This window comes from Gymnoscopelus braueri (genome assembly GCF_963280865.1).
Source record: "Gymnoscopelus braueri genome assembly, chromosome: 5".
NCBI lineage: Eukaryota > Metazoa > Chordata > Actinopteri > Myctophiformes > Myctophidae > Gymnoscopelus > Gymnoscopelus braueri.
The window spans coordinates 31035008-31046166 of NC_137606.1; the positions used below are offsets into that span (position 1 = coordinate 31035008).

The following is an 11159-nucleotide window of genomic DNA, read 5'->3' on the forward strand; positions in this document are numbered from 1 at the left end:
TGCACAATCAATTATAACTCAGGCTTAAGATTGCACATATTCCACAACACTAAACATAAGGATCCAACATTGCAGCAATTATCAGTTATGTAATTCTTGGTAGGACTTGCTATGAACCACCTGTGCTGAATTTATGGAAAAGGGGAGGTAGACACTGTTCCCTTTTCATCTTGCAATACATTTGTACAACTTGGTTGCTGTGCTACATTCTACCCAGGTGTTTCAAAGAAGGTGTTGCTAATATTCTGCTTGATGTTGATATTTGTGATTGTTGTGCTTTGTTTGTGTTTTAAAAAATATTTAGCTGAACCAGTAGTATGTTTTAGCTAATCGACTGCCTCAAACTGTGAATAAATGTTGCACTGTACCGCAGCTATGTTGCTGCTTGCTACTTGATGTCAGTGAATGACATTAAATACACAAAACTTGAAATGTACCATTTATCTGTACACATTGTGCCAAGGAAGGTGCATACGCCCACACTATCAGTACAGCATGTTTGGACCAATTGTGTTTGTTGTTCTTCAGTGAAAGTTGTACCTCAAAGACTAATTTATGCTTTGACAAGTGAAGTGACAGTGCAAAGTGTAAAATAGGCTTAATGTTTCATGTGAATCTATGTAACTATTTGGAGTTTGTTGCATTTGGTTTTCCTTATTAAATATTTTTACTAAGTTGGTTGTTTGTTTAATTCATAGTGATATGAACTCTGTTGGTCTAGTAATTAGATGAATAATCAATGACAAACCAATAGTTAAATAGTTAGGTATTTATTGTTCATACCTGTAGTACCATGGTTAGCTTATGAATGTGTCTGCAGTATTGATTGATTGAGGTAATTGGTCAAAGTGCCTGATGTACCCACAACATCTTACTCTCAGACGAACAAAACAGTGTTTTTTTTCTCCCAAGTAATGTGTTATGTTCCTCGGGATTGTCTTGAGCCAGGATGGAGAGCTACGTTCTGCATTCATTCCATACCTGGAACATATCAGCTGATTATTGTCATTTGCAAGATCTATCTAGCATATAATGTTGCATTGAACAAATAAAAACAAAACATTCAGGAATCAGAATCTAATCCTATTAAATCCATGTACCTGTGTTGCTGCTCTGTGGACAATGGAATGCCTGAGGGCCAGCTTATCGATGTCTCTGGAATAGCCTCCTCCTATTACTGAGGCTAGAGGAATGCCTCTGGCCACCACGGTCTTCATCACATACAAATCTCTCTGATACAGCCCTGGGGAACATAAGAGTCATTCTTGCATTTTAATGTTCACATTCCATTTCAAAAATCACTAATCAACTACACATTCTGATTGTTGAGCTCACATCTCGTTACTCACCCTGGTCAGTGAGACGGAGTCTCCCCAGTTCATCCTCCCAGTGAGGGTCTACGCCAGCATCATACAGCACCAGATCTGGCCGAAAGGTATCCAACAGCCAAGGAAGGTGGGCCTCAACTGTTCCAACATCCATAAAACCAGTCGCCTTTTTATAATCATGCATGCATGGTAAAAAACAAGATTTCATAAAATGGCACGTTATTTAACATTAGCATACTTCTATGAACATTGTTATTTCTACCATTTCATTGGATGCATTTCAGGTTTTTACACCACAAGTTTCTTTGTGGGATTGAGGACTTACCTGTTGAAAGGTAGTCTTTATCTTCCATTCCATCCTCAACACTGACATCTAAGTCACTCTGTTGTTTACGGAGGGGGAAGTTTTTCCCGCAATGCAAGGAGAACGTGAAAACATTCGGTTCCTCTTCAAAAATGAAAGCAGTGCCATCCCCCTGTTAGACCCACACAAGTACAAATTTAGGCCACAATACAATATTGTGTATATTATTACAACTCTATTACCATTAATCAGCCATCGATCTTGTACATATTGTATGCTCATACTACTGTAGCTCTCTGACTTGCCTAATGCCTATATGACAATACATTATGTTGTCCACTTGCGTTTCCTTGCACCTATGACCAAAAGGTATTCTCTGATTATGACCCTGCAAGATGTAGCATTTGCATCAATGCAATGTTCCACACAACACAAAAGCCTCTACTTAATACAGCAAAACAAAAGGCAGTGTAAACATACCTGATGCACATCTAGATCCACAATGAGAACCTTTCTCCTGGACACAGAGCTATCCATCAGGTATTTGGCTGCAACTGCTAGGTCATTGAGAAGACAAAACCCTGAACCATAGCTTGGAAAAGCATGATGGGTTCCCCCAGCAGTACTACAAGCGAGTCCCCTCTGTATGGCAATTTCTGCAGCCAGGACTGTCCCACCTGTGCACAACAAGGCAATGATCAGTTTATGTAGAGCTGTGTCTCAGAACATCCAGACGTCAATACATGTAGGCCTACATTATGCAGACGGCGGAAATAGTTTTCACCCGTTTCATATCGACAGCGTCTCACTATGCCTTCACTCCATTGGAAACCTGTTCTCCTTTGTTCTTTTTCATTGACTTTTCCATTTATGAAGTTGTTCAAGTATTCATGGGTGTGCACACAGCTCAGTAATTTTTGAGAGGCAATTTCAGGGACCCACACCTAGGACAAAAAGACACACTCAGGAAAATGTGCAAGTGACTTTAATAATAATAATAATACGGATTGTTTATTATAGTTATGAATAACACACCTGTTTATCAGTAATAACTTGATCCTTGAGTAGAATATCTAGCACACGGGGAAACTTGCCCATAGGAAACCGGTGGTTGGCTGGGAGGTCACACACATACTTGCTATGGTGAACTATTGGAACTGCTGTGGATTCTTCACATATCTGTGAAACATGTAGACCAGTCATTTCAAGGATCCCCAGTTTCATATTAGGCATTAAGCCACAGACCTGCATAAGCTGCATTTGATTGTTATCTCTGGGACTGTAAAGTACTCAGTGTCCCTGAGAATCACAAACATGTGGTCCATTTGGGTCTATCAATAATTTGGTTGGGGACCCACTAGAACAGTGTTTCAAGTGACCCATTTTTATGGGTCACTAGTAAATATTCCCTTTTTTGCATTTCCTCCTTTTTCTTTTTTATATTATTTCAAAAGATTTTCAAAAATATATGTTGTATTGTTTTGTTTTTTTTTATCCAACAATTTCAGACAAGCTCAAAACTTAGATGGACATTTTCAATTATGGTAAATTAATAATAAATCTGGGTCCCAGCCGGGGAGACGCCAAATGTCGGGTCTCAGCTGTAAAAGTTCGAGAACCAATGCAGTAGAATCCCCTAATGATCCCTGCTGGCTGGGCTGGGGGTCCCCGGACCCCACGTTATGAAACAGTGACGTAGCCTATAGGCTGTGAGGCTGTTATCAGTCGGAACAATGCAAAGCACAACAATGCTACTTACAGTAGCAGCAAAGCCTGTCTTCTGCTGCAAAATATATTCTGTTCTAAGACAATTAAGACAATTTCCACTGATCTTACTTTTCCAGCGCGGAAACATCTGTAGAATGTTAGAGGTGGACCAGCCAAGACCCCTACATTCACCAGAGGTCGAGACAATAGATGGTTAAAATGGGCCATCTTTCAGATAGGCTAGTCGCTGGTGTAGACAGTCTAACATGAGAGGAGATTGGCTGTCATGTCCATCATAAGATCATAAGTTATATAATTATAGTTATTATTCAAGGTAGTTATGGAGTACGCATAACACACGTCTGCCGACGAGTCTGCTCCTGGTGTGTTGTGTGTTCTATCTTCTGTCTTCTCTGAAGAACTATACTGCCACCACCTGTCATGGAGTGTGAATAACCACACAGTGGTGAGAAGTATTCCTTATTTTTAACTCTATGGAAGTAACTAAGTACATTTACTTAAGTCAAATGTTGAGGTATTTGTACTTACTTGCATGAGTATTTCCAATACTTTTACTTCTACTCCACTACATCTCAGAGGCAAATATTGTACTTTTACTCCACTACAATTATTTGAAAACTTTAGTTACTAGTTACTTTTCAGATATACATTTTTATATTATAAAACATACATTATTAACCACTTTAGCCCTATTTTATACAAGGGCTATTTGAAAATAGCAGATCTACAAGCTCACAACGGCTCGCATCGCAACCGATCTACTATTTTCAAATATTTTAGTAGGCTACTTTTACTTTTGGTACTTTAAGTATTTGTTGATGCCAATACTTTTGTACTTTTACTCAAGTAAATTTGGAATTCTGGACTTTTACTTGTAACAGAGTATTTCTATATTTACTTAAGTAAAACATTTGAGTACTTTTTCCATCATTGATCTGCACACAGTCCAGACCAGTGTTGCCCAATTCTGCGAGAGAAATAAGCAACCAGGTATATGAAAACAAGCCCAAAAGAAGCGACTATAGGCTACGGCCATTTGAAAATGTCTTGTAGATCTGCTATTTAAAAAAAAAAGACAACACATTATCTTGAAGAGAAAAAGCGGTAATTTTGGAACATTTTTTCAATATTTTATTTTGGCACAAAATATTTTCAGATGGGGGGGTCTGACTCTGTGGACAAATACATATTAATTTGGGGGTCCATGACATGAACATGTTTGACAACCACTGGTTTAATCAACATTAGGAAAAAAGCCCAAATAATCAACTATGCTGAAGAAACAAGCCCAAAAAAACGCAACTACCAATATTTACAGGCGACTATAAAAACAAGCCCAAATAAGTCGCTTATATTAAGCGGACATGGCAACACTGGTCCACTGGGTTTAAACGTGTTGGATGAAACGTAACTTTGCATCATCATACCTTTTCACAAGGTTGTTTAGTGTGTGGCTCGTTAGAAACACAGGCCCTTTCGGATCTCTGTAAACTTTTTTTGTATTTGGATACTGTCATCCCGATTCCCAAATACAAAAAAAGAGTTCCGAAAGGGGCTAGTTTGAAACATTGATCTCTAAATTATAATATGCAGCTGTAACCCCATTACAAACGTGCATCTATGCAATCATGACGACAATAATCTAGAGATATGTGGTGGCATCCTAGCCGCAAGCAACTCTTAAAATCTGTAATATAATCTAGAGTTGCAATACCAACCCTTGACAGCCCATTCATCCAAACAGAAAAGTCCTATCTGATTGTATTAAACCAAGTTAAACTCACCCAGAGTGCAGCTGTATGGAAAGCTTGGATTACCCTCTTTGTATCTGTCAAGTTTCTGTTACATAAAAATCCACCGTAGACATGTTATGAGCTTCTTTCTGTCAAGAAATTCTGTGCAATCACTCAATCACTCAATACCACCTGTTTCAAAATAGCACATAATGCAGGAGGCAGCAGGAAGTTGTGTTATTGAAAAAAAGTGCTTCCAAACTCCAACACAATCACCTGCATGAAATGTCTTGACAGAAAGTCACTCATAACTTGTCTACGGTGGATTTTTATATATATATTTGCAGATAGAGGATAATTCAAGCTTTCCGTACAGCTGCAATGTTGGTGAGTTTAACGTCGTTTCATACAATCAGATCATAGGACCTTTCTGTTTGGATAAATGGGCTGTCAAGGGTTGCTGTCGCAACTCTAGATTCCAGATATTAAAAATAGGATCTAGAGTTGCTTGCGGCTAGTGGCCTCCCGACATGCTCACTAGAAGAGGACCACTTATTTTTTCCCCCTGAAATTTAGAGTAGCCAATACCCTTTTTCTCCCCAATTTAGTCACTATGCCAATTGATTCCTCCACACACACATTCTGTGAAGTCACTGCTGTCGTATCCTACTGACTCACCTGCCAGTGAGGAGCCCCCACCAGGAGGACGTAGAGCCTTCGTCCTACTCCTCCCTCCCCAATACTCCCCACTGACAGGTGCTGCCTCAGCCCGTAGGAGTACGTGCAATAACAAATATCACCCTCCCTGCCCGGCTTCCCACACAACAGATTAGATTGATTCTTATGATTTACAAATTTACAAATCCCCCCCATTGCACATTGCAGTCAGAACTGTACACTCACCCCCAATTTTCCGCCATAGTCTGAAGATTCACCTCTTCAGACTCCACCTCACCCCCTTCTTTGCACTTCACTCTCCTTGTATCCCTTATTGATGCTACGTTACTGTGCAGAATGCAGATATCTTGGTTACTTGTTCTCATGTTTTTGTTTCTTAGATTTATTTTTGCTTGATCACAAAATGTTAAGAATCAATGTGATGTACTACTAGATAGCATGATAGTAAATCACATGTTTAGATAGCATGTTGTTTAGACAGATGGCATGTTGTTCAGACAGATACTAGGTTCATTGCTTACCTGGTATCCAAGTTTCTTCAAGGCACTACATTGATCTCTCTGCTGCTGCAATCTATTGATGTAAATATTTACCTTGTTTATCGAGTAGAGCAAGCCCATGCTTACTCTGCTTATTTCCAAATTTCACACTTGGAAGTCGCTCTGGATAGGAGTGTGCTAAATGCCTAAACTGTTATTTCTATTCTAATTTCTATTTTTTTCCAGCTACGACCGTTTATCCCTGTACAACGGTCCTGCTTCTTCACCCCCAGCCAAGGGGGAACGGGTGCTTGTCAAATCTGAAAGGTACTAGTTGGGAAACATAATAGAACTGTATGTCTCAAACACAAGGGCACTTGATTGATTGATTGAATATTTTATTAGGCACAAAATTTAAACATCACAATTACATTTATAATACTTTGTCTAAAAGGTCCATCCCAAAAAGTCCTTGCGGTCTTTTTTGGACGCACCTTTGGACGGACCTTGCGGTCTTCTTTACATTGTTTACATCGTTTACACTGTTATTGTGTGTGTGTGTGTGTGTGTGTGTGTGTGTGTGTGTGTGTGTGTGTGTGTGTGTGTGTGTGTGTGTGTGTGTGTGTGTGTGTGTGTGTGTGTGTGTGTGTGTGTGTGTGTGTGTGTGTGTGCGCACAATTGGGTATAATGTGTCAATCTAGCCTGTACAGCTTTGAAATATTGAACTACTAATATTGAACTTTGTATTGCAAGTCTGCAAAAACAGCTCTTTTGTGTCTACAGGAAGGAAACGATGAAGTGGAAGTGGAACTGGAAGATGTGGATGTCATGGAGAAAAGGTAAAGATTTGACTTGTATAGAATAGTTGCTGTATTTATCAGAACATTGTTTTATTGTGTTAAACAGTCACATTTTGTAAATAATGTTTGATTATTCTCATTTAGGGACAAAGACAGTGAGGATGAAGCGAATGATCTTATGGACAAGTGTGTGGAAACTTGACTTTTCAAGGGGGTATTTTCATGTGCCAACTAGTTGCCAACATGATATACTGAAATGACTACTATTTCTGGTTTAACAGAACTGATGACATCCAAGATCTTGAGTACCGGTTTACTGCTGATGATAGCTCAGAAGATGATTATGTCTCCAGTGTTTGCATACGGTATGATTTCCTATGTAATTAGTCAGCCTGTTAAGTCAGCTACATACTTTGAGTTCTGAACAGTTCTGGTAATATGCTCATATGGCTCAATGAATCTGTCCAGCAACACTGTGGCTCGCTAGGTTTGTCCGCTCAAGCCACTGAAGCAGTGTATAGCCGGCCCGGCACTGGAATCTCTGTGGGAAATTTGATATAGAGGTTTTGTCAAGATTTTTGTCAAGAACAGGTTGTGTTTATGCATGGTCACAGAGAGGGATTACAGAGGTGTTAGTCCCTCCTGGAGGTTGCCTCATCAAAACTATCGCTGCTTTCACTGCTGGCAGAATGAAGCCTTGGGCAGAATGTGGAAACAAAACTAATTATATCACGGCCACCTTGAATGTCTGACGAACTTCTGATCATTCACACTGTCTGAACTTTCAGAACATCTCAGAGGTTCAAAAACAGCTGCACAAAGTTCTGAGAGGCACTGTTGAAGTTCTGAATGGCTTGACTGACCTTTTGTAGTTCTTGCCTACCCTGTCCGAACAAACTTCCGAACTTCGGTTGGAAGTATGTAGTCGGCTTTTGTTTATCCTATACAGTGTTCTGTTTCATAAGACTCACAAGCAAATGCTGCATATGGTGCTATCTGATTAATGAGCACCCACACTCCAATGCTCGTCACCTTTGCACATATCCAAGCTCCTTCCAACCCAAACTTGCAGAGTGCATGTACAGTAGTATACTGTACGTGAATTCATTTACATGTATTAATTTTTTTGTTTAACATTTATTTTACACTGACCTTGTCCATATTGTGCGTTTTGAATACTAAAACACAGCAACTATATTGTGGCAAACACTTCCTTAGTTAGTTTGACCAGGAGTACAAATACAGTTGATGGGGAAAACACAGAGGTAGTTATTTACCATTTCAGTGGACTGTACCTACTTGCTTCTTCTAAAAGATAAGTTCATACTGCCTTTCACGCCAAACTATTGTACAACACAGGAACAATGCGTCACTGAAGACAGAAGTTGACATTGAGAGCCTCCCTGTCACTGCACCTGAGGACACTGTGCATGGTGCTCCACCTGACATCTTTGAACCTGATGGCAGAGATGAGATGCCCTTCCCTGAACACCTCCAGGTCCAGAGCGAAGATGATATTGTCGGTCAGAGTGCATTCATTGTGTTTGAAGTAAGCTTGATGCAGCTTGTAAGGACCATACAACTTCCCGTTACCAGGTGCACTTGGAGCGACGCTAGGTTGGGTGTGCAATGTGATGGTGTACCACTAGAGGTCAGCATAAAGAAAAGGGGCACAGGACATGTTTTGGAATGGGTAAGACTATTATACTGTGTCCTTGTGACATCCCATTACTACAGATGTTTCTTTTCCCTATTCGTTGTTCACAAATGTCTATGCTTGCCACTCTTTCAGTATAATCAACAGACTAACCCCATTCCCTTCTGTTCGCTATAGAATTGTTCCCATGGACACCTACTGTGGAAGTGGAACTCGCAGCCTACATTCAAATTTGGTATGCAGGCTGGAGATTTCCTGATGGCCACAAATATACTACTGTCTGGTAACAATTACACCCCAGATTGCACTCCTGTTCAAGTTCATGAACATGCAGATTGTGGACGAGAGCACGTTCTACCGCATACAGGATGAGTACTGTGTTGACACGATCAAATCTTTCTGGCATGAGGAGAGGAGAAAAATCACTGAAAGCCATCCTGTGGCACTGGCTGATGGAAAGATGGATTCACCAGGTAGGGGATGGGAGTCTCACCTCGTGTTATTCATTTATTTGTAATTACACATTTGTATTGTGTAAGAGGTCCACAGTGGAAATAAGCCCTGGACTTTATTGTGTTATATTCTCGAATTGTTTTAACTTGTGTTATGACTTACTTTTCAAATAAACTAAACTAAACTGTACTCTTTGTAGGGCATGATGAAGTAAGGACTTTGTTGGCTGCCCTCGACAATATCTACCACGACAACAGACCTCTCAGGCTCAACAAGAAGGGGAAGATGATGCAAGTAAACCATATTCATTACCAGACGATCTTGTGTATCATACACATTTTCTGTATTTTAGAGCCCGACCAATATATCTATTTGGCCCATATTTGGGCCATTATTTGACATAATCGCCGTTGATAATTATGCAGCCGATGAGTCCCGTTTTTTTTTAAACCAATTTCAACCTGACCTCCCTATTTTGGACATGTAATTATAGGCAAAAATTGTCCCAAAAAAGAAAATTCTAAATAGCTGATCTACAAGCTCATGATCATTGCTTTTATTTTTTTTCTATTTTTTACTGCTTTCAACCTGGTGTCCCTACTTCGGGCATAGGCAAAAATGTTAAAAAGTAGCAGAGATTACAATCTTCTCAATGTGTTGGGGTGTGACGCATTGTGAGCTTGTAGATCTGCAATTTTAAAAACAATATTATGTTGTATATATATATATATGTTTTATATGTACTTGTTTTCTGGTTCATCGTATAATTGAAGTTACATTTTATTTCATTTATTGAAGTCTTATATACGGCATATACTTAATTTTTGTATTTACTTGTTTGAATAGAAACTTAAAAAAAATACACAAAAGAAAGTTAACATCGGACCCAAAAATCTGTCATCGGTCGGGCTCTATTGTGTTATTAGCTTGGAAGCTTCATGTGAATAAAAACAATGTACTGTATTGCAACATCTGTTAGCCACTGCAAGAAGTGGAACAAGAAGGCACAGCAGTGGAGCCGTTCCTCCGCGAAGACAAAAAAGGACTATGCTTACATCCCTTGCCTTCAAAAAGCCATCGTTACGCGGCGGCTGCAGTCTGGAAAAGGACTATCACGAAGAAGACCAATCAGGTCTCACGATCCAACAATGCTTGGACTCTTACCTCCCATTTCACCACCATCTCAGGAACATGTCCAGATACAGGAGAGTTCCTCCACAGATGGCGAGGACGGAGAGGACAGGTACTTTACATATACATGAAATATTTTCATCATTGTTATGTTCACGTATCCATCTATGACTATGCACCTATGCTGTAATTAGAATGAGCGAATGACTACAGTATAATTCCTTTTGTAGGTTATCGAATGAAGACTGTTGTTAAACAGCATGGAGTGGGTAGGGGTTTCCATGCACTACAGTCGCTGGACAGTTCTGAAGGAGAAAGCTATCCTTAAGTTCAGACCAACATGAACAACAGCTCTGGTCCCCCTTTTTAATTTATTTAAATGTTTGCATTCAGATTTTTTTTGTGTGTATGTGTGTCTGGGTAGCTCAGTTGGTAGAGCACTCTCCTTTGGACCACAAGCTTCTGGATTCCCGGCCACCGCCAACTCAGCGCATGAGTAGCTAGCACGGCTTTGGGGCTGCAAAACGTGCGGTAAGTACTGGGAGCTGATGGTAGGTGTTGTGCTCCACCTCAGCAATCCATCTCCTCAGGGATAGAGGAGATGGATAGAGGAGGAAACAGGGATAGACTCCTGCGTTCTTGGCTGATACCGACAATAAGCCTCTCCAACCTACTTACTTAAATCTTAGACATCTAAATCATAGACATCTAGTTTATAATAACACAATAAAGTCCAGGGCTTATTTCAATTGTGGACCTCTTATACAAAACAAATGTGTAATTACAAATAAATGAATGACATGAGGTGAGACTCCCATGTTGGTGAATTCATCTTTCCATCAGCCAGTGCCACAGGATTGGGTTCATA

General features: G+C 39.9%; 2 protein-coding genes across 4 annotated transcripts; one reads left to right on the forward strand and one right to left on the reverse strand.

Annotated features, from left to right (window-relative positions):
- Positions 1–601: 601 nt before the first annotated feature.
- On the reverse strand, positions 602–3712 carry hdac12 (histone deacetylase 12). Of its 3 annotated transcripts, XM_080428051.1 has the most exons (8): positions 3469–3712; positions 2668–2811; positions 2417–2576; positions 2113–2309; positions 1654–1804; positions 1350–1466; positions 1101–1243; positions 602–981 (listed from the first exon to the last, which is right to left on the reverse strand). In XM_080428051.1, exons 1-8 carry the CDS (start codon positions 3565–3567, stop codon positions 958–960), a joined length of 1035 nt encoding a protein of 344 aa, XP_080284177.1. In that variant the 5' UTR covers positions 3568–3712; the 3' UTR covers positions 602–957. The 3 variants fall into 3 exon arrangements, with proteins under 3 accessions (XP_080284177.1, XP_080284178.1, XP_080284179.1); XM_080428052.1 differs by lacking the exon at positions 1654–1804 and having other exon boundaries at positions 1350–1494; XM_080428053.1 differs by lacking the exon at positions 602–981 and having other exon boundaries at positions 1119–1243; positions 1336–1466.
- Positions 3713–7192: 3480 nt separating this feature from the next.
- LOC308084933 (uncharacterized protein) lies at positions 7193–10801 on the forward strand. Its single transcript, XM_080427922.1, has 7 exons — positions 7193–7236; positions 7332–7415; positions 8410–8743; positions 8885–9180; positions 9360–9450; positions 10140–10403; positions 10522–10801. Exons 4-7 carry the CDS (start codon positions 9030–9032, stop codon positions 10544–10546), a joined length of 531 nt encoding a protein of 176 aa, XP_080284048.1. The 5' UTR covers positions 7193–7236; positions 7332–7415; positions 8410–8743; positions 8885–9029; the 3' UTR covers positions 10547–10801.
- Positions 10802–11159: the final 358 nt, after the last annotated feature.